At 41.9% G+C, this 24,866-nt stretch overlaps 1 protein-coding gene across 1 annotated transcript in view; it reads left to right on the forward strand.

The window, feature by feature from the left end:
• MED12 (mediator complex subunit 12) overlaps positions 1–24,866 on the forward strand; it is a 4,088,267-nt gene that overhangs the window by 3,058,303 nt on the left and 1,005,098 nt on the right. The window contains exon 30 of the mRNA XM_044054827.1: positions 22,728–22,889. Coding sequence (XP_043910762.1) covers positions 22,728–22,889 — 162 coding nt within the window. The remainder of the gene's footprint in view (positions 1–22,727; positions 22,890–24,866) is intronic.

Genomic DNA, 24,866 nt, shown 5'->3' on the forward strand with positions numbered 1-24,866 from the left:
CCAATATTCCTCAGATTCTGCAATATTTAACTGAGATGCTTCACAAACATAAACTAAAACCTTGCACTCCATCAGCTGGCCAACTACCTGCAGAAAGCAGCTAAAGCAATAGCCTATCCTATAGCCATCCTTATCAACAGAACCATTAGTGAGGGAACAATTCCAGTAATCTGGAAAATCTCACACATTATCCCCCTACACAAAGGTGGGATTTCTAATGAACACTCCATCGACCTATAGCCCTACTTTCCCCCTTAGCAAAAATAATGGAAAAATGCATGCATAATCAACTTCTCAACCATCTAACTCAAAATAACCTGCTTGCTGAGTGCCAACATGGCTTTAGGCCATTCCACAGTACTACAACCTCCCTCCTATCCTTCTCTAACACCATCAACAAAAATAAAAATAGCAATATTCTTACCTCTGCTCTCTTTATCGATCTTTCAAAAGCTTTTGATATGGTTAATCACCAGTTGCTCTTAAATATTCTCAAAGCTCTTTCTCGTGACACTCAGGCTATAAAATGGTTCAGTCCCTACCTCAGCATTAGGCAGCGAGCAGTGTTCTGGGAGGATCACCTATCTTCCCATCTGCCTATCACATTAGGTGTACCTCAAGACTCTATTCTAGGCCCTTTCCTTTTCTCAGTTTTCATCAATGATTTACAATTAGCAATTCCTCAGGCTACTTGTATACAATATGCAGACGACTCGACAATGATATGCTCAGCCAGTTCCTCATCTGAACTGCAATTAAAAACGCACAGTATTTAGCAAAATGGAAACATGGTTTCTGCAACGATGCCTCCTCTTGAATCCAAAAAAAAAACAAAGATCCTACTTTTCACTCCTACCCACAAGTCCACCCAAATAGATTTCACAGTTACATCTAACAATGGCACACTCATAACTCCTGACTTAACTACCATACTCTTAGGTGTTACTATTGACAACCTCCTCACCTTTGATACACAGATAAACATTACAGTAAAAACAGTCAACAAAAAAATGGGTTCCCTCTACAGGATCAGACCTTTCCTTACTTCACCTGCCAGATCTACTATTGCCCACTCCCACCTTATATCTATACTTCTCTGTGCTTCTCATCTGTACTAACCTGTCTAAAAATAATCTTCTAAAACTGGCTAAATCCTACAACAGCATTGCCAGATTTGCCACTGGAAAACCCTTCCAAACCCATCACTGCCAAAAGCTACAACTAGGTTGGCTGGAACTCCAGAATCAGCTTATGTTTAACCAACTTACAATTATCCATAAGACCCTGTACCAGCCTCATAATACTTCAGCACTGTCTTCCCTTGTCACTCCCTACAAAAACCTGAACACCTTACGCTCCTCTAATAAACTACTAGTTAGTATAAGCAAATCCAAACACCTGGCTGGTGACTGACTCTTTTCAAATACAGCTGGGAGACACTGGAACCTTCTTCCTAGTGATCTAACATCACTTTCCTCCCTTACTGTCTTCAAACAAAAGCTCAAAATATATCTTAGAACACACTGGCTTTGTCCTTGTTGTAACTCTGACTAACCTTTACTGCAATTGCTATGCTTTCTCTGTCTTCTTCTTCCATTCTACCTCTCACTCCTTGTTACTTATTTCTGAAGAAATTAGAATGTAAGCTAAGTGAGCAAGATATAATGATTTTTTGAAGAGTTTTAACCAGATACGATCTTAAAAACACTTTTGACTTGCTCTGTAAATAGAAATGAACTGAAAGAATGGGCTAACAGTGAAGTGACTAATATTATCTGAAATCCTCTGTTCAATATTACATGTATGTTGTACATATGTATATATATTTATATATATATATATATATATATATATATATATATATATATATATATATATATATATATATATATCTTTTAACTGTATGGAGCTTTTCTCCCCGGGCCTATACTGAAAAAGGACATGTATCCAGTTAGACTAGCCTGGTCAACAAATGTGAAACAAATAAGTAAATATTACAGGGTCTCATACTCACCAAGATAAAAAATAAGAACTTATTAAATTATTATTTATATGATTCACTACCTAAAAAGGCCATTGGTGATTTTCCCTTCCTAATAGCGTAATTGTGTTTGTAAATTCTTTCCTGAGTGCTTTGAGTGTTGCCAACATAAAACACTGGATAAGTGAAACACTGTGTGCAGTACTGCACCCCCCTTGGTATTACAGTTAAACCTACATGTACCTTTAGATGCTATTGACCTGGACTAATTAGGAATGACCATATTTGGACCCTCAGAAGTAAGACGACATTGGGCACAACTTCCATATCTCATCATTCACCTTCTCTCTCCCTTCCAAAATGTTGTTTTAAATTTGTGCCCCTTTTGTATACTCTTAAGGGATTATCACCCTACGCTTCTTTTAAGACTGTAGGTTCAAAAAAAACAGATCCTGGGTTTTGTAAGAACATCCCCAGTCTCTTGTGTCATATTGTTATAACAGCAAACCAGTTTACTATTGAAAATGCGAACGGCACTTGGGCGACAGTTGGATAGTCAAACGTATAAGGTCGTAAACAAGGATGTCGAAGACAAAATAATCAATCTAGGAACGGTTTTAACATGGGGTCGAGGTAGGTGTTCAGTATTATTCCCTACTACAAACATCTTCCCTACCTCGACCCATGTTAAAACCGTTCCTAGATTGATTATTATGTCTTCGACATCCGTGTTTACGACCTTATACGTTCGACTATCCGACTGTCGCCCAAGTGCCGTTCGCATTTTCAAAAGTAAACCCAGCAAACCATAGCCCTTGAAAATTGCTGGTTGACTTTGGTGCAAGTATTTTTTTTTCTCATCTTTCACAAGGGCAGAGTCATACATTAAATAATCATAGGTGTATACTACACTAATGACCACTAGGGACCTTATAGACCTAGCCATACAACCCAAATATGACCCATAAATGTATATCGGGGGTGATGTACCGACTGCCTCTGTCCTTTTTTTCTTATATGAAGTAGTGACTGAGATATCTTGAATCACCTATTCACCTCTCTCTCTTTACCCTACTCCACCAAAGCAAAGGGTAAATGAACTTGCATTGTATGAATGTGCATTGGTAGCTAAGATATGTGAACAATACAAAAAAACCTGCAAAACAGACCAGTTACGTGAGTCCTTTGCACAAGCCGGGAAGGGCAGACCTGTTTCTAAGCAGATGCTTTTTGAATGGTAAGCCTATCACATTTCATGTGGTATTCATTCTGTGGCAAGACTATCCCGGGGTAAATGGCTCTCATTCTTCTAAAGCCAATGCAGCCACCACCAGCACCGTTCTAATAGAGTTTGGTACTTATAACAAGGTAGCTTCTTTCAAGATGGACTTGTGTCCCATTTTTAAAAATATCTCCTGCAAGCAATGGCGGGATTTGATGCAACTATTTTTGCAAGACCTCTTATAGCCCACTCCTTACGACCATCATCTGCAGGATTCATAAGCTTTATGAATCTTCCCAAGACGTTATCAGTACTGTAGCAGTGGACAATGTGATGTGCATAGTACAGCTGTATTAAGAACATATTATAATTTTAGATACTGTAGTATGTCCACTGTTGTAATAATTTCCCTCTCTTCACTCATTCATAGGTTAATATGCAAGTACTAGGCAGTCAGTCTGCAGACCTTTACAAACCTAGCCAAAAGCCCCTGTCAAAATGTTCCATCAAGCCTGAAGAAGGGCATATTAGGACAGAAGAAGAACTGGTCACTACCCATCCAGTTATCTGTGTTTACCTTGAAAGTGGCAAGGGTGCTACTCTGCTTGACATGTGAAGTCTTTTCAAGGGGTGAGGGATTCTTTGGAATATGAATCTGTCACACCAATTTGCTTTGTTTACCAGTTAAAAAACCTTTGAGGTTATAGGCAGGACTTGAATTATTTGTTAGAAGAATACGAAGTCATGGAAGGTTGTATCTTTCATGGTTAGAAAGACTAGAGACAAATCTCCATAGAAAAGTCTATAAGAGACTGAGTACAGAGAGAGGGCCACCATATTCTGTTCTGATAACTAAGATTTTTAATGCCTTTGATCTTTTTAGTTAACATTTTCTTAGATCTGTCAAGTTGAGTGATATGCTTAGACAAGTACATGACAAAAGGTGCATTATATTAATGTAATGGGTCTGATGAGAAATACAAGTAAAGGTAAATTAAGAGTTCTTCAGATCTAGTGGAAATGTCTTTGTAAATTAAATGAGCTAGAAGGCTTTTCTGCACTATTGCCGAGAGATGATGGGCATATAAGGAGTGATCAACTAGAGTGCCTAGGTCCCTTATGACAGTGTCTGATTGGAGTGTGTCACTTGTATGGTACCTGAAAAGGTTTTATTTACCAAAATGAACTATGCTACTTTTTTTTCACATTTAATTAATTGTTAACATGGTCTTAACCCATGATGGAGCAATTGTGATTTGGTGAACGACTGAATGACCAGGTCTGCAAAGTTTGATAACCACAGACATTGAGTGTTGACATGAAAGTCTGAGGAATAGATGCCAAATAGGAGAGGGCCCAATGTTGAGCCCTGTGGCACACCACTGGAAATTTTTTTGCTTTCTGATGTAGTACATGCAACTCTAACCCCACGGGGCTCGTTCATACTTCCATTGAACTATCCACTCCAGAACATAAGGCTTTATATTCAGATTTAGAAGTCTGTCCATTATGCCTGCATGGATAATAGTGTCAAAGGCCTAGACTAGGTTCAGATAATGCTGTATGTATTCCATGACCACTATCCACTGCTTTAGTCACTTTTTCAAAGAAATATGTTAGAGGCAAGACCTTATTTTGATTAAAACCAAATTAGTTTGGGTCCAGGATTAAGAGAGTTTTAATGCCCGGGTTAATGAGGTTTGTGACAATAGGCCGCCTATGTTTATACATAAGGCTAGTGAGACTAATTGATCTATAGATGTTCTTCATGTTTCACTATTTCAGTCATTACATTTGGGTAATCTGCTGGCAGGTTGCCCCCAGTCGGCCTGAATTCCAAAGTCTTGGGTCCTGCGTCGGTTGCTGTCTCCTCTTCCATGATGTTAGGTCGTCAGGGGTATAAAACATGCAGCCAACGCCATTTTCGTCAGCCTTTCTTGCTGCACGGTGCCCGAAGCAGAAGCATTTCGCAAGTGCCGGTCGGCCGACTACTGAAATATTCGAGTTTGAGTTTCAGAACCGAAGTCTTCACTAAAGCTAAGTACCCCATTGGGGAAACTTTTTTCTTGCTCCTTACAGATGTCAGAAAAAGTTAATAATTGCATTACTTGTGGGAAGCAAATACCTCATAAGGATTTCCATTTATACTGTATTCCTTGCCTAGGCCCTGATCACAACGTGTCTGGCTGTCGGTTTTGTGCTAGATTTAACCAACGCGCTATTAAGCGTTTGTATATTTTTGCATCAAAGTATTTTGGAAACAGATTAACTACCCAGAAATGCCCAGAAATATCTTTGGATATCAATCCGACTACTGGAGTACATAAAACGCAAAGAAAAGGATAGAGAAAGGCAGTCGAGATCCAAAACCGACGACAAAGCTTCTCCTAAGCCAGTCGCCGGTTCGCCGGTACTCAGTGAGGTGCTTTCGCAGCCCCTGATACCCGCTACCTTCGAGTCGCAGGCCTCTACCAACACCCATGTGGAGTCCGGCGTGCCGCTAGATACTCAAGGTATTGGACCGGCGGATGCATCTCCCTCTGATGGGTCCGGAGCCGCTGAGCAGGCACCGGCTTTTGAGGGTGTATTCAGACCACAACATTTGTATATCAAACCGACGACAGCTGCAAAACCAAAGACAAAGGCAACTTCTAAAACTAAAAAAACGACGCATGAGCCACGTGCACAGGCCTCTATGCCTAAAAAACAGATGATCAAAATGGCTGAAGACCTTATTACCTTGATTAGGGGTACCCATCCCCCTCCAGATAAGAGGCCTAGGCAAGACACTGATTATGAATCTTCAGATCAGGTTTCTATTTCTTCTGATTCCTCTTCTGATCAGGAATTATCTATACCTCCCTATGAGGATTCTGATGCAGAGGAGTCTATACCATCTGCATCTCTTCCTGAGGATTATTCATTTGGAGAAACCTTGCATACTTTGAGGGAGCATTTTCACTGGGAGAGTCAAGACTTACCAGAATCAAAAAAGAGGCTCAGTGATTTTGTTCTCCCTCAGCACAGGCCTTTAGCCATTCCCCCTTTTTTAGACATTGTGGATGATGTGTTTTCGGAGTCGAGCTTGACCCCTGACTCCTTACCTCCGGCTCCCAGTAAGCCTGACAGATTTTACACCCTGACTCGCATACATTTTTATTTAAAAAATCTGCTGTTGATCCTGAAACTATTTCACAGGGTCCAAAGGGAGTTAAGGCCTCAACAGCAAAAAATCCTACCCCCTCTGATAGAGATTAAAGGGCACTGGACAGATGGGGAAAAAAGGTCTATACATCTGCAGCCTTGGCAATCAGGGCCTTAAACTGTCAATTTCATATGTTTAAGTACCAACAACATGTTATGGGATTGCTGAAACAGAAAATGTTGATTTCAGAATGTGCAGAAAATAAAGAATTACAGGAATTATTGCATGAAGCTGAACAGGTTGTAAAGCATACTTTGCAATGTGGTTTTGACTCCTTAGAGGCCTCCTGCAGGGCCGCAGTTACTGGGTCTGTGATTAGAAGGCATGCCTGGTTAAAGGAACAAAATTTGCCTGATCATGTTAAAGCTAAATTGCTAGATGCACCTTTACAGCATGATTCTCTGTTTGGTATTAAGGCAGAAGAGGTTTTAAAGAAAGTGGAAGACAAAGCTACGTCTATGCAAACTGTTAAAGGCTTCTTACAAGTACAGCCACCAAGATTCAGTAGACAGTGGCCTACAAAAAATTGGTCCTTTCCTGTGCAGACAGAGCTCAAAGGGGCAAATCCAGACGCCCTAAGGGTTCCAGATACCAGGCGCAAGATTCATACAGGTCAAAGCAGTGGGGCGCTTCTACCTCCAAATCTGGAGGAGATAAAGCGCAAACCTACAGGAAACGATCCCAATGACTTCCCTCTGTCTACACCAAGTACTTATTTTTTGGCAGCACCCATAGTGGGAAAAGTTGCACTTTTTGCTCACAATTGGCAGTTAATAACCCAGGACAAGTGGGTACTAAACATCGTATCACAGGGATACCGATTCCATTTCCACACTCTGCCAATGGCAAATGGTTGGCCAGATCTGCCAAAAAAATCAGTGAGCAGAGGCACAGAAAAGGTTACGTCCCTCATGGATATGGGGGCCATTCAGCCAGTACCAGAACAGAAAAAAGGACAAGGTTTTTACTTGACTGTTCTTGATACCCAGAAAGGACAAGGCCTGGTGGCCAATACTGGATTTATCGATTTTGAACACATACCTGGACATTCCAAAGTTCAGAATCCTGGACTTTGCAGCAGCTTCTGCCCATGCTGGGCAAGAATGCTTCGCTGGTGACATTAGACCTAAAAGAGGCATACCTGCATGTCCCAATAAGACAATCGTGCAGAAGATACCTCAGACTCAAGGCTGGCTTAATGCATTACCAATTCTCTGCACTGCCCTTTGGTTTATCTACTGCGCCCAAGGACTTTACAAAGTGCCTGGCACCAGTAATTGCATTTTGCAAACAAAGAAATATACAAATATATCCTTACTTGGACGACTGTCTCATTCAAGCAGAGAACAAGCACATTCTTCTTCAACACCTGGCGTTTGTGAAAAGGCTTCTAACATGCCTAGGGTACACAATAAACGAAAAGAAATCACAACTGGTACCCTCTCAAAAGATAACATTCCTGGGTGCAAGCTTGAATACAACTGCCCAGATGGCTTACCTCACGCCAGTCAAGCAAAGGCAACTGACTGCTTACTTCAATCTGATGGCAACAAAAACCCAGTTATATGCAAGACAAATTCTGAAGGCTCTGGGCTTCATGGCATCCTGCATCCTACTGATTTCATATGCAAGACTGTATATGAGGAAACTTTAGTGGTACCTAAAAAGTTTATGGAGTCAACATTCTCACAGTCTGGAAGCAATGATTCCTCTCATTCCCTGCCTACAACAGGAGTTTCTATGGTGGGCAAAGGCATGTCACCAAAACGTGGGACGGGCCTTCACCCTATCCCCTGCCAGCCAAACTTTAACAGATGCATCAGATTATGCCTGGGGGGCCCACATGGCAGGAAGATGCATTCAGGGCATATGAACTCCAAAACAAATGCATCAACATAACCAGAAAGAGATGCTAGCTGTTCAAAATGCCCTAACAGCCTTCAAGGACTTGCTTCATCCAGGACAACTACTGATAAAGATGGACCACACCACAGTCATGTGGTATATAAACAAGCAAGGGGGCACGCACTCATACCCCCTTTGCAGATTAGCCATGGCACTGTTGGACACAGCTTTGACCTACCAAATGCATCTTCAGGCTCAATTCCTGCCAGGAAAACAAAATACTCTGGCAGACAATTTAAGCAGAAACCTTATGGATCCTCACAAGTGGAAACTAAATCCACAAGTCTTCAGCATGATCACAGAGAAATGGGGGAGCCCAGGCAGAGATCTATTTGCCTCTTCTCAAAATTATCAATCGAAAAAATTCTGCACAAGGACTTATCACAGACAAGCATGGAAAGTGGATGCCCTATCCTTCAGCTGGAAAAACCTATCAGTTTACGCCTTTCCTCCTCTGCCTGTTCTCCCCAAGGTCCTACTAAAAGTCAGGCAAGAGAAACCAAAGATGATACTAATTGCCCCGGACTGGCCCCGCCAATACTGATACTCAATCCTAAGGAACTTGTCTCAATACCCAGCTTGGACCTTACCTCAAAGACTTCAACTACTGTCCCAGGAAAACAATCCGATCCTGCACAATCAACTACAGACACTGAACCTAGCAGCATGGCTGATCATGTAGTTATACAAACAACACCTCTCAGTAAAGCTGTGATGGCTGTCATTTTGGAAGCCAGAAGGGCTAGTGCTAGAAAGTCTTATGCTGACAAATCGAAGGGATTCTGTGCTCGGAATCAAGCACAAGGGCCTGATACAGCAGAACCAAATATTCCTCAGATATTGCAATACTTAACTGAGATGCCTGACAAAGGCCTGTCTTTCTCATCAATTAAAATCCATGCCTCTGCCATTTCGGCTCATTACAATACAGAGCCACTAATCGTTTCTCTTCCTTTATAAAGCAGTATCTTAGCGGAGCCAAAAATTTGAGGCCTCCTAGAAGATCACCATTATTTGCATGGGACCTAAATTATGTGTTGGAAAAGTTCACCCTGCCTCTTTTTGAACCAGTTGCTACCGCTGATATAAAGTTCTTATCATGGAAAACAGCTCTGCTACTAGCAATTACTTCAGCAAGAAGAGTTTCAGAGCTACAGGCCCTCATGGCTGTAGAGCCTTTTATCATATTTTACCCAGACAGGGTGTCTGAGGACAAATCCTACTTTTATGCCTAAGGTAGTTTCCAGTGTGGCTCTTAACCAAACAATTAATCTGCCAACCGTTTATCCAAATCCGCAGAACAAGGGGGAGAGAATTCTGCATTCCTTGGATGTACACAGACAGCTAAGATTCTTCTTGAGCAGGACTAAAGCTCTAAGAAAAACTGAGCAATTACTAGTGGCATATGCTGCAGGATCAGAAGGAAAGGCTATTCCAAAGCAGACAATTTCAAAGTGGATAAGCCACTGCATCCGTTTCTGCTACCTACACCATGGAAAACCTGTGCCCAAGGGCATTAGGCCTCATTCCACCAGAGCTGCAGCTACTTCAGCAGCCTTTCTCAGAGGAGTACCAACCAAAGACATTCTAGAGGCTGCTACTTGGAGTACTGTTCACACCTTTACAAAGCATTATCATTTGCCTCTCTACTCTTAATTCCAGGGCAGGCTTTGCCACAGCAGTTCTGCAGGGCCTTATAGCCGCACCTAATGCTGTTTAGCTCCAGCCTCCCAACCATAGCTTTGGGATTCTACCCAAATGTAATGACTGCAACAGTGAAGCACGAAGAACATAGTACAGTTGTGTACACTTACCATAAATGTAGATGTTCCAGTGTATTCACTGTTGCAGTCCAGGTTACCCTCCTGCCATCACCGTCACTCTGGAGTTTATCTTTCCTTCTCTATCTTCTACAACCTATGTGGTGTATTTGCTTGGAGATGAAGGTAAAGTTTATACTGATGCATGTGTGTGTGTATGTGTGTGTGTGTATGTATATATATGTATATATATATATATATATATATATATATATATATATATATATATATATATATATATATATATATATATATATATATATATTTTTTTGCTACCTTTTTGGGGGCAAGAAAAACTAAAGAAAATGGCGTTGGCTGCATGTTTTATACCCCCTAACGACCTGACATCATGGGAGAGGAGCCAGCAACCGACACAGGACCCAAGACTTTGGAATTCAGGCCAAATGAGGGCAACCTGCCAGCAGATTACCCAAATGTAATGACTGCAACAGTGAATACACTCGAACATATACATTTATGGTAAGTGTACACAACTGTACTTTACCAATATCTGTGGATGGACCACCCTTGTGTAACAGCACAACAGTAGTTGTTTTCCAGTCTTTAGTAATATAACCAGTGGAGAAGCTTAGATTAAAGAGGGTTTAGTAGGTGCTCAGATTAGCCATATTAGAGAAACATAGTATATTATCAGGACTCGGTCTTTCTCTTTCCTTTACTGGAGTCCTTTTAGACGTTGGGTAGTTACCCACTCAAATTTCAGTCCTCACCCTTCTTCCCCAGGCTGCGATAGTGTCTGGAGAAGCTGCTTTGTGTGTTTCTGATTGAGCATCCTGGTTAGGGGTTTGCTTTATACAGGGATAGTTTCAAGCTCAGGTCTCAGACATCATCACAATAGGGAACCAGGGCAAGGAAAAAATAAACATTGAGGGGGAGGGGACTGAGAAACAAGGTTGAAGCCTGCTTGCTCCACTCAAACCATGCATGATGTACTGTGCATGTCTTACACTTGATAAACATTGATTATACTTAGTAACCAGGAAACACACTCCACTTAAGTACAAAGGCACCACTGGACGAGGCTAAGTTCCAAACCTTTTATTAACACAAACGCTTTCATCCAACCTCTGCTGGACTTCAGAACAACACATGAAAGAAACTCAACCTTTTTATACAGACCTTAAAACGTGTTAAATTGAACAATTGAATAATTATCAATAAACAATTAACCCATGAGTAATCCCATTCACTTACCCCAATCATAAAACACCATTTTAATACATATTAAAACACTAATAAATACAAGCAAACCATATAAATATACTAAATAATCCATAAAATCATTATGGTATTAACCTAAAATACACTTTAATTTCAGTATAGCTGTTATACTAACCTTGTCATTAATATCCGTTAAATTGGTGGTATCTAGCCTCAATTGCCACCTCAACTCACAGATATCTAAATCTAGGTCCAGAACCCTGCCTGTCCTTGGTCAATTGCTGTAATACCGCAAATTTAAATCTATGACCTGGATTTTTAGATATATGCCTTGCCAATGCTTTAGTAATCTTCACATTTTTGATGTCTAAAATATGTTCCCCGATTCCATCTTTAAAATGCCTACTAGTCTTACTGACATCGGCTGAACAAAACTCACATTTGGCCATATATACTAGGTTCGTACTGTTACAATTAAAATGTCCATGAAAATGGAATGTTCTTGCATTAATATGTGTTTTTTCACCAGTCTCAAAAATGTGTGTACATACATCTGCCACACTTTAAATTACCAAGTGCTCTACTGCACTGGTAAGAATCAATATGAACCCCCAATTCCAAAATCTCCTTAAACTATCTATCTCTTCTGAAAACTACCCTGGGGGGTCCCCCCACCTTGTCCAAAAGGGAACTGTCACAGTATGTAACAATCTCCAGTTCTTTTGAATGATGTGACTGACCCATTCAGCATCCTGATTAAAAGTAGTGATAAACAGTAACCCATCACCCATCTTTCTTAAACCTAAATTGCCATGTCTTGGCATGTTAGATCCTTCTGCCATATTAGAATCCAAGGTCCGTCTAAGTATAGGCTTATACATGCCCCCCACACACTCTTTTGGCTCTAACCTCCTTTGCCAAAATCCTGCACAGGGCTTCAGGGTATCCCCTTTTGATTAACAACTCTGTAATAAAATCAAGCTCCAACAAAAAGTCATGATCTCTCCATTCTGGCAGCCCTTACAAATTGTCCCTTGACAATAGACTTTTTCTGATGGTAAGGGTGCCAACTACAAAATTCCAGATAGGAGTTAGAAAATGTGGGTTTTCTGTAAGTATTAGCTCTCTGGGTGATGATCATCGTGTTTCACTGTTGCAGTCATTACAATTGGGTTATCCTGCTAGCAGGCTACCCGCAGTCGGCCTGAATTCCAAAGTCCTGGTCCAGCGTCAGTTGCTGTCGCCTCCTCCCTGGCGTCCGTGTGCCAGGGGTATAAAAGATGCAGCCAACGCCATTTTCTTCAGTCTTTCTTGCCACGCTGTGCCTGAAGCAAAAGCAGTTCGCAAGTGCCAGTTGGCAGACTCCTGAGATTTTCAAGTTCAAATTTCAGATCCGAAGTCTTCATTAAAGCTAAGTACCCTGTTGGGGAAACTTTTTTCTTGCTCCAGACCGATGTCAGAAAAAGTTAATAATTGTATTTCTTGTGGGAAGCAAATACATCATAAGGATTTTCATTCTTACTGTATTCCTTGCCTAGGCCCTGACCACAACATTGCTAGTTGTCGGTTTTGTGCTAGATTTAACCAACGCACTATTAAGCGTCGGTACGATTTTGCATTTCATTATTTTGGCAGAAGATTTAATTATATAATGCCATCGGAACAGTCGACTACCGGAATTTATAAAAAAACACAAAGACAAAGATAAGGACAGGCATCCGAGGTCCAAAACCGATGAGGCTTCGGCTAGGCCAGTCGCCGGTTCTCAGTGAGGCGCTTTAGCAGCCCCTTACACCCGCTACCTCTGAGCCACAGGCCGCTTCCGACTCCCACATGGAGCTGACTAGGCCACTGGAAACTCAAGGTATTCGACCCTCGGAAACTATTCTTTCAGATGGGTCCGGAGCCGCTGAGCAGGCATTGGCTTCTGAGGGTGTTTTCAGGCCTTCACAGTTGTATGTAAAAACGACTTCAGCTTCAATGGCAAAGACTAAAGCACCTCTAAAGACAAAGAAACAAGTACAACATTCCCCTGGACAGGCCTCCATGCCTGAAAAACAGATACTTAAAATGGCCGAAGACCTAATTACTTTGATCAGGGGTTCCCATCCCCCTCCAGATAAGAGACGTAGGCAAGAGACAGAATATGAATTTTCAGATCAGGTTTCCATTTCCTCTGATTCCTCTGCTGAACAGGGATATTCTCTTCCTCCTTATGAGGATTCTGATGCTGAAGAATATATCCCTTCAGCCTCTCCTCCTGAAGATTATTCTTTTGGGGAGACCCTGCATACTGTGAGGGAGCATTTTTCTTGGGAGAGCCAAGATTACTCAGAATCTAAGAAAAGGCTCAGAGATTTTCTTTTACTACCTCAGCACAGGCCTTTTGCTATTCCTTCTGTTTTAGACATTGTAGATGATGTATTTATAGAGGCCAGTCTCACTCCTGACTCTTTACCACCAGCTCCTGTTAAGCCAGACAGATACTACAGGGTTCCTGATTCACATAAATTTCTTTATAAAAACCCTGCTGCTGACCCAGAAACTATATCTCAGGGCCCCAAAGGGGTCAAGGCATCCACTGCAAAAAACCCTATCTCCTCTGATAGGGATTCAAGGGCCCTGGACAGATGGGGGAAAAATATTTACACTTCTGCTACCTTGGCTGTAAGGGCATTAAATTGTCAGTTTCATATGCTTAAATATCAACAATATCTTATGTCACTACTAAAACAGAAAATGTTGAGAAATTCTGAATGTGCAAAAAACAAAGAAATGCAGGATTTATTGCATGCAGCTGAACAAGTGGGAAAGCATACTTTGCAATGTGGTTTTGATTCTCTGGAGGCCTCCTGCAGGGCTTCTGTTACAGATTCTGGCATTAGGAGGCATGCTTGGTTAAAGGAACAGAATCTGCCTGATCATGTTAAAGCACAATCATTAGATGCTCCATTACAGCATGATACCTTGTTTGGTGTTAAAGCAGAAGAGGTGCTGAGGAAAATGGAGGACAAAGCTAAATATATGCAAACAGTCAAGGATTTCTTACAGGTACAACTTCCTAGATTTAGCAGGAACTGGCCTGCAAAAAATTGGTCCTTTCCAGTGTCAGGCCACAAAGAGGCAGATACAGATGCCCCAGAGGCAGATCCCCAGCCCCAGGGCTCATACAGGTCTAAATGGGGTGCTTCTACCTCCAAAAGCAGAGAAGATAAATCACAGCCGTACGGGAAACAGTCTCAGTGACTTTCCCCTGCCAGCACCAAGCACTTATCTTCTGGCAGCCCCTTTAGGGGGAAAACTAGCACATGGTCACCCAGGACAAATGGGTCCTGAATATAGTTTCTCAAGGCTACAGGTTCCATTTTCACACCCTGCCAAGGGCAAACAGAATGCCAGACCTGCCACACAATCAATGGGCAGAGGCTCAAAAACAAGTTTCAGTCCTCATGGACATGAGGGCCATTCAGCGAGTGCCACAGCAAGAGCAAAGACTAGGATTTTACTCAAGACTCTTCTTGGTGCCCAGAAAGGACAATGCATGGAGACCAGTACTGGACCTGTCTATTGTAAACATATTTCTGGATATTCCGAAATTCAAAATGTTGACTCTGCAGCAGCTTCTGCCCATGCTGGCCAAGAAGGCATGCTTGTGACTTTAGACCTAAAAGAGGCATACCTGCATGCCCCAATCTGACATTCATTCAGAAGATACCTCAGAGTTATTACTGGCTCAATGCACTACCAATCCTCTGCACTGCCCTTTGGCTTATCTACTGCGCCCAGGGTCTTCACAAAATGCTTGGCACCAGTAATTGCATTTTTCAGACAAAGAGGAATACAAATGTATCCTTACTTGGAAGATTGCCTTATTCTAGCAGAGAACAAGGACATTTTACTACAGCATCTGGCGTTTGGAAAAAGATTACTAACATGCCTAGGGTACACAGTAAATGAAAAGAAATCAACACTAGTACCCTCACAAGAGATCATATTCCTGGGTGAAAGCTTAAATTCAGCTGCCCAGATGGCTTATCTCACTCCAGACAAAGACAACTGACTACTTATTTCAAAATGTTGGCAAAGAAGACCCAGTTATCTGCAAGAAAAATTCTGCAGGCTTTGGGCTTCATGGCATCCTGCATTCTGCTAATTCCATATGCAAGACTGCATATGAGGAAACTACAATGGTATCTAAAAAGTGTTTGGGCTCAACATTGCCACAGCCTGGAAACAATAATTACCCTCATTCCCTGCCTGCAACAGGAGTTTCGATGGTGAGCAGAGGCCTGTCACCACAACAAGGGACAGCCTTTCACTTTACCCACAGCCAGGCAGACATTAACAACAGATGCATCAGATTATGCTTGGGGGGGGGCTCATATGGCATGAATATGTATTCAGGGCACATGGTCCGCAAGCCAAATGCATCAACATATCAGTCAAAAAGAGATGCTAGCTGTTCAAAATGCCCTGACAGCCTTCAAGGATCTACTTCATCCAGGACAACTATTGATAAAGTCGGACAATACTACAGTCATGTGGTACATAAACAAGCAGGGAGGCACACATTCATACCCCCTCTGCAGACTAGCCATGACTTTGTGGGACACAGCATTGACTTACCAAGTACATCTGCAAGCACAATACCTGCCAGGAAGGATAAATTCTCTGGCAGATGAACTAAGCAGAAACTTAATGGATCCCCACGAGTGGAAATTGGATCCACAAGTCTTCAGCGTGATAACAAGGAACTGGGGATGCCCGGACATAGACCTATTTGCCTAGCCTCACAACTGCCAACTACAGAAATTCTGCACAAGGACTTAACACAAGCTAGCATGGAAAGTGGATGCTCTGTCTTTTAGCTGGAAAAACTTAGCAGTATACGCCTTTCCCCGACTGCCGTTCCTCCCCAAGGTACACCTAAAGGTCAGACAAGAGAAGCCAAAAATGATACTGATTGCCCCAGACTGGCCCTGCCAGCATTGGTACACAATCCTAAAGAGCTTGTCTCAATGCCCAGCCTGGACATTACCTCAAATTCCTCACTTATTGACCCAACAAAACAGATCCTGCACAGCCATCTCAGGACCTTAAACCTGGCAGCATGGTGGATAATGTAACCATTCAAAACACACCTCTGTCTAAAGCAGTGATGGATGTTATTTTGGAGGCCAGGAGGCCTAGCACCAGAAAATCTTATGCAGAAAAGTGGAAGAGATTCTGTGCTTGGAACCAGGCACAAGGAATTGACACAATTGTACCAAATATTCCTCAGATTTTACAATACTTAACTGAGATGCTGGACAAAGGCCTGTCCTTTTCCTCAATTAAGATTCATGCCTCTGCCATTTCAGCTCACTACAATACAGAACCATCTCTATTTTCTCATCCATTACTAAGGCAGTACCTCAGAGGGGACAAAAACATAAGACCTCCAAGGAGAGCGCCAATAGCTTCATGAGACCTAAATTATGTCTTGGAAAAACCCACACTGCCTCCTTTTGAGCCAGCTTCTACAGCTGATATAAAATTCTTATCTTGGAAAACAGCTTTGCTCCTAGCAATAACCTCTGCAAGACGAGTCTCAGAGTTACAGGCACTCATGGCTGTGGAACCCTTTATCATTTTCCATCAGGACGGGGTTTCTCTGAGGACAAACCCGACATTTATGCTTAAGGTAGTGTCCAGTGTGGCCCTGAATCAAACAATTAATTTGCCTACCTTTTAGCCAAACCCAGAGAATAAGGGTGAAAGACTTCTGCATTCTTTGGACATTCACAGGCAGCTACACTTCTACTTGGACAGAACCAAAGCTTTCAGACAAGACTGAGCAACTTCTAGTGGCATATGCTGCAGGATCACAAGGAAAGACTATCTCAAAACAGACTATTTCAAAATGGATAGGCCACTGCATTCATTTCTGCTATTCACAGCATGGCAAATCAGTGCCTAAGGGCATTAGACCACATTCAACCAGAGCAGCAGCCACTTCAGAAGCCTTCCTCAGAGGAGTACCAACCAAAGACATCTTGGAGGTTGCAACTTGGAGTTCAGTGCATACTTTTACAAAGCACTATCACTTACCTCTCTACTCTAAATCTAGAGCAAGCTTTGCCACTGCAGTTCTGCAGGGCCTCATAACCTCTCCTAATCCTATTTAGCCCCAGCTGCCCAACCTTAGCTTTGGGATTCTACCCAGTTGTAATGACTGCAACAGTGAAACACGATGAGCATAGTACAGTTGTGTACCTACCATAAATGTAGATGTTCAAGTGTATTCACTGTTGCAGTACAGGTTACCCACCATCCCCCTTTCCTTTGCTGGGCCTTATCTGTACTTCTCTATTCTATACAACCTATGTGGTGTATTTGCTTATAGATGAAGGTAGAGTTTTACTTTACTGCATGCATGTTTATTGGCATAAATTAGCCTACCCTTTTGGGGGCACCTGACATCTGGGGCAAGAAAAACTGAAGAAAATGGCGTCTGCTGCATCTTTTATACCCCTGGCACACTGACGGAGAGGAGACGACAGCGACCAACGCCGGACCAGGACTTTGGAATTCAGGCCGACTGCGGGTAGCCTGCCAGCAGGATAACCCAATTGTAATGACTGCAACAGTGAATACACTCAAACATCTACATTTATGGTAGGTACACAGCTGTACTTTACTGCCACTATCAATGGTCAACAGGACATCCAAATATGGCATCCTATCTCTACTATACCTGTGAACTTAAAAAATTAAACTGTATGATTAATATATTGAAGGACATTTTTTAACATGTCTTCTTGTCCATCCCAAACAACAAAAATGTCATCCAAAAATCTGGTGTAGTGTTTAATACATGTCCAGAATTCACTGGAAAAAATTAAATTCCTGCTCTCAGTGGGACATAAAATTGGCATATATAGGGGCACATGCCGCCCCCATAGCCACACCACTCGCCTGCTTGTAATATTGTCCTTCAAAATGCAAGAAGTTGTTTGTTAAAACTGCCTCCATCAAGGTGGTAAAAACATGAATTTCGTCTTGATTAAAAAGGTGAGTCTTCCCAAGCTGTACTCCCGGCCTTTCTAGCCCAACACTATGGGGTATCACTGAAAAAAGATTACAAACATCTATAGTAACTAAAAAGGTGTATTCAGTGATAGTAACCCCATTCAGTTGGTCCACAAATTTCCACAATTCCTTGGTAGTATAAGAAAATGTTCCTAACCCCTTTTGCAAATTATCCAAATACTTAAAAAGCAAGTTTTTGCCCTTTTACCATCCACAGTAGGCCTAAACTTTGAAGAGTCTAGGCCTTTGTAGATTTTGGGAATACCAAAAAATGTTTGGTATTACTGGATAATCATTCCTTAGAAATCGATATTCCTTCTCATTAATTTGTCCTTGGTGTACCATATCCTCTATTAAAAGATCCAGCCCTCCTATAGGCTATATGAATTTCATAAAGATTTCTCTCACAATAAGTGTCCTCAGTCAATAAGGCTGTCATCTTATCCGAATAGTCACACCTATCAAGGATAACTGCCCCACTACCTTTATCCGGTTTCATTATCCGAATATTGGTATCTGTCGCCAATTCCCTCAAACTGGTTTTCTCACTTAAGGACAAATTACAAGACATCCTATGGGATTTATCCTTATAACCATCCCTGATGTCAGTCTCACACATTTTCTCCTATGTCCCTACACAACTCTTAAGGGGGGGATTGAAATAACTGGGTCTTTTTAGCTCGTTCCCTTGTTCATCACAACCCCCATTAAACCACACTTTTAAATTCACTTTGCGAGTGAAAAGTTTTAAATCTATTAAAAGGTTAGATAAATCACCACACCTACATGGCACAAATGTGAAACCCTTGGATAACAAATCAGCATGTGCTACACTAATAAAATTTTTAGAATATTTATAAATGTTATAATCACCAGCTGCATTAACAATATTGTCTGGACCAATGACAACACATGTCAAAGAGATCAAACATAGCATTATATAAAATGTCAGTCAATTTGTCCATTGTCCATGGAAATATCAGTGTTTGTCCAAGTCTGAAACATTAGAAATTGCGGACCCCATTGTCCAGGGACGGCTCAAAATTAGCCCGCCCATTATTGTTTAAATCATTTGGCAAAAGAATATCGGTTGAAAAAATACTTGATTAAAAAAATAGACAAACCACTGTCACCACCTGTATCACTACATTCAGAAGTGGCATTAGACAGCAAATCAAGACCATTTTGCCCATTCTCAATTAAAATTGTATTTGCCTGTTTATAGCCACTCACAGGTACATCAGAAACTTTTCGGTTCACTCTCCATGGCAGGCTCCATAGTCACCAGCCTACCATCTAATGAATCGAGTGCACCACTAACAAAGTTGACTTGCTGGCATGTTTCACAAGGGTGAACAACAGTAGATGAAGCTTCAGAATTAAAACATACATCATTGTCCATATAAATACCTGTCCAAGCGACCCCATGGAAAAGTCCGTTAATGACATTTCTGATAATTCCACTGATTGTACCGGGTCTTCGGCCTTGCTCCCTGCTCCTTGTATCTTTGGTCGGGATCTTATTGTGATGTTGACCTCGGTTCTCTGTTCCTTAAGCGTTTGGATCATCTCAGACCTTCTCTAAAGGGAATGCTGATTGAACCAACTGAAAAACCCTCTGTTGAGATGTCACTTCCTGGTTCTCTTCAGAATGCTGATTGGCTGGAGACACTTGGTTACCAATGTTACCAATGGACAGCAGATATACCTGGTTATTGGTATACTTCCTTGTATCCCTTTTCAATTTATTAACCTTTCTTTGGAAAATACTATTACAGCTTGCATCAATACCAGCGAAAATGTTACAATAATTAGTCTGGTAATGTTCAAACAGTAAGTCCTTAGTAATCAGTTTGTTTTCTTTTTCCAACTCACCCAAAAGCTGGTCAGTTCAGCGGCTGTTGTATTTTGTCATTATTTTAATAAGCTCAGTACCTGTCTGGTCAAAAAGCCGGTGAACCTCAGTGAGCATATCTTCGTTACTTTCTACACCATTAGGATACTTCCCAGCACCATAAGCCCCTTGGTACCTGCCCCAGTTCAATATTTCTTTCTAAATAACCATTCTCAATTTGCAACTTCTTTAAAAGGAACAGTCTCTTTTCAAAGGACATAATCCTATCTAATAAGGACTGATGCACAGCAGTCTGTTGATTGGTCACTCCGCCTGCCCTGGTTTGAAAGTCAAATTTACTATTTCTCCAATCCCCAGTGCCGGTGGTCATAGAAACCACATTGCCAACTACACCAGTGCAACTACTATGAAGACCATTTGGCTATGGGAGTGGTATGTGCCCCTATATATGCCAATTTTATGTCCAACTGGGAGCAGGAATTTATTTTTCCCAGTGAATTCTGGGCATGTATTAAACACTACACCAGATTTTTGGATGACATATTTGTTTGGGATGGACAAGAAGAAATGTTGAAAAAAAAAAGTCCTTCAATATATTAATCATACAGTTTAATTTTAAGTTCACACACAAGTATAGTAGAGATAGGGTGTCATACTTGGATGTCTTGTTGACCACTGATAGTGGCCGTAACACCCCGAGAGCTAATATTTACAGAAAACCCACATTTTCTAACTCCTATCTGGAATTTTGTAGTTGGCACCCTTACCATCAGAAAATGTCTATTGTCAAGGGACAGTTTGTAAGGGCTGCCAGAATGGTCACGAGAGATCATGACTTTTTGTTGGAGCTTGATTTTATTACGGCGTTATTTATCAAAAGGGATACCCTGAAGCCCTGTGCAGGATTTTGGAAAAGGAGGTTAGAGCCAAAAGAGTGGGGGGCATGTATAAGCCTATACTTAGAGGAACCTTGGATTCTAATATGGCAGAAGGTTCTAACAGGCCAAGACGTGGCAACTTAGGTTTAAGAAAGATGGGTGATGGGTTACTGTTTATCACTACTTTTAATCAGGATGTTGAATGGGTCAGTCACATCATTCAAAAGAACTGGAGATTGTTACATGCTGTGACAGTTCCTTTATGGACAAGATGGGGGACCCCCCCAGGTTAGTTTTCAGAAGAGAGAGATCGTTTAAGGAGATTTTGGAATTGGGGGCTCTTATTGATTCTTACCAGTGCAGTAGAGCACTTGGTAATTTCAAGTGTGGCAGATGTAATGTATGTACACACATTTTTGAGTCTGGTGAAAAAACACATAATATAAGAACATTCCATTTTCATGGACATTTTAATTGTAACAGTACGAACCTAGTATATATGGCCAAATGTGAGTTTTGTTCAGCCTTCTGTCAGTAAGACTAGTAGGCATTTTAAAGATGGAATCAGGGAACCTATTTTAGACATCAAAAATGTGAAGATTACTAATGCATTGGCAAGGCATAAATCTAAAAATCCAGGTCATAGATTTAAATTTGTAGATTTACAGCAATTGACCAAGAACAGGCAGGGTTCTGGACCTAGATTTAGATATTCATGAATTGAGGTGGCAATTGAAGCTAGATGCCACCACTTTTTCGGGTATTAATAACAATGTTAGTGTAACAGCTATACTGAGATTAAAGTATATTTTAGATTAACACCAAAATGACTTTATGGATTATTTAGTATTTTTATTTGGTTTGTATTTATTAGGGTTTTAATATGTATTCAAATGGTGTTTTATGGTTGGGGTAAGTGAATGGGATTACTCATGGGTTAATTGTCTATTGATAATTAATTATTTAATTTAACAGGTTTTAAGGTATATGTAAAAAGGTCGAGTTTCTTTCATGTGTTGTTCTGAAGAAGTCCAACAGAGGTTGGATGAAAGCGCTTAACGTGTGTTAATAAAAGGTTTCGAACTTAGCCTCATTATCCAGTGGTGCCTTTGTACTAAACATTGATTATAGCCATTTATGCAGTTCATTATGGTGTTGCTGCTTCATTCTGTATTCTTTATATCATTCTTCAAATGTAATCATATTTGGGCTTTCATGCATTTGATGCGTTATGCCCCAGCTTGTTTAATGCGTTTATGCATCAGTCTTGCAGAGTAGATCCCTATACATTAAGCTATCCTGTACTTGTGGTGGCAAAGTAATGAGAAGGGGGATCACTGCTTCCATTATGGCCATGCCTGCATTCGTCTGATGATGTTTTATTGGGGAAGGTGGAGAGGGCCTTTAAATAGTGTTGAAGATATTAGCTAAAAAAAAGTTGACTTTAGATTGTTTCATAGAACAATGATCTGCTGAATGTATTGCTGCCAAAAATGCAGTTTTGTGGTGAGAGCCTCTTCCAAACTACATAGGTTAAATTATTTCATATTTTTTCAAGAGTTTCATCAGTCATTGTATGCTGTAATCACTATTTTGCATTATTTTCAGCTCTTCAGAAAGGTCTGGTGTATGGCTGGTAGCTCCTTTGATAGCCAAACTGCCAACATCTGTGCAAGGTCATGTCCTCAAGGCTGCAGGAGAAGAGCTGGAGAAAGGGCAGCATTTGGGTTCATCTTCCCGAAAAGAAAGAGACCGGCAGAAGCAGAAAAGGTTTTCATTTTGGTTAAACTTGGTATCTCATTACACAGCAACTTTTTTAATACTTTTGTTCTAAAAATTGGAGTGCGATTAGTTAACACCTTGTTCAGTTGATGAATTTCTAAATTTAAGTGCTGCATTTAAGATGTGAGAGTGTTCAATCTCGCCTTGGTTATTACACATGGGTTCGGAGCCGATCCTTGGCTCCGTGCCGGCCGACTGCAAGCTCTGCATCGAGAAGAAGCTCGAGGACATCTAATACCCACAATCCCCCTCTGCCTTTACCTCAGATCTAGTTTGCCGCTGCTGCAGTACGCATCGCTGGAGACTAGCTCGGGGCTGTTCAGATAAGATTTTTTATCTATTCTGTACTAATTTTCAGAAAGTTTCTTTAAATTCTAGTTACTAAGTAAGAGTAGGTGTGTGAGTGTCAGGAATTCTCTATACTTAGAATAAGTTAACTTGTTAACTCTCGAGTTAGAGTTTTTCGGGGCCTACCCCTTCTTGGACTTGTGACTAAAACTTTGTAGTTTTGCTCTATCTCCATCTGTTCCTCCTCCGAGACCTGTTCAGTCTTCGGAGCCGGAAGAAGCTGACCTGATGATTGTGGAGCCCTCGGTGCCAGAACCGTCTTTTTCTCGGTCGGCACCGTTTACCTCGACTCCATCCGATCCGGTACCGGAGTCTCGGGCCCGAAGATCTGTCCTTGGTTCCGGGACCGAGAGTCGGACCGATGTTTCGGTTCCGACTCTCCCTCTCGGGGCCTCGGCACGGATCGATTCGGTTCCGTCCTCGGGGTCGGTGCCTTCGGTTCCTGTTTCGGGATTCTTCCCATTTCTTCGAACCGGGAGATACCTCGACTCGGGACCCGGGGGCCTTCGACCTCATGGGGAAGGTGTTGTCTACCCAGACAACCACATCAGCAGGTACAGCTTCTCCTCCCCACAAAGGACCGTTATCCTCCTCTGCACCCACGGCCACGTCCAAGCGTCGGGCACCAGTGTCTCAGCCACCCCTGGAGGGTGCCCCTCTTCCTCGGAGGCTTCTTCGGATGCTCCCCACGAAGAAGTTCCTAGGAAAAGACTGTGTAAGAGGAGACACTTGGATTCTCCACAAGAATCCTTGACATCTGATACTGACTTAGATGAGTCAGAAGGGTCCCCTAAGTCACCTTCAGAGGATGTCTCTTTTTCTGACATCTTGGAGATCCTTAAACAGAGAGGTGACTGGCAAGCCCTCCCCCCTTCTGAGGATGAGTCAGTTTTGCTGAAGGCATTTGGTGCCCGCCCTTCCTCCTCCTGGGTCACTCCGCCTTTGATGAGTTAATGGAATTAATTGCTCGAAGGGCGTGGGAGACTCCTGACACGGTGGAACCTGTCCCTAGGAAGCCAAATAAGTACATCACGGCACCACAGGACAAAGCTTACCTTACCAAAGGAGTTCCAGTAGACGCCATGGTGGTGGCAGCGGCCACGAAAAAGGAGATGTCGGAGTCTTCCTCATCTGTCCATCCGCCTAACAAAGATTCTAGGACCATGGACAGATATGGGAAGCGCATTTTCAGTTCAGCGGCTTTCTCTATGCGTTCCCTGAACTATTTGACCCATTTTACACGTTTACAGAGGGATCTAGTCAAAGAGTTGGGAGATACCCTCCAGGGTGCTACAGATGCCGCTGTCTCAGAGAAAGTTACAGCGCATCTCAACACCCTTACGTCCATTGTGAACTCATCCATGAGGCTGATATCCTATGCAGCCGAAGGATCGAGTAGGGCAGCGGCTTCAGCGATTGCTCTTCGTAGGCAATCCTGGATGCGCTTATGTTCGTTTGCGGAAGCCTTCAAGTCTTCCTTTACTAACGCCCCTTTTGATGGAGCCACACTTTTTGGCCCTAAAGTAAAGGAGACCCTTACCCGGTGTGAACAGGAGGGAAAGACTCTGTCTGCTGTCGGAGTCCGTTTTTCCACCCCTTCCAGACCGTACCCCAAAG

This window comes from Protopterus annectens, chromosome 13.part0 (assembly GCF_019279795.1).
Source record: "Protopterus annectens isolate FY-2018-M chromosome 13.part0, PAN1.0, whole genome shotgun sequence".
NCBI classification, from domain to species: domain Eukaryota; kingdom Metazoa; phylum Chordata; order Ceratodontiformes; family Protopteridae; genus Protopterus; species Protopterus annectens.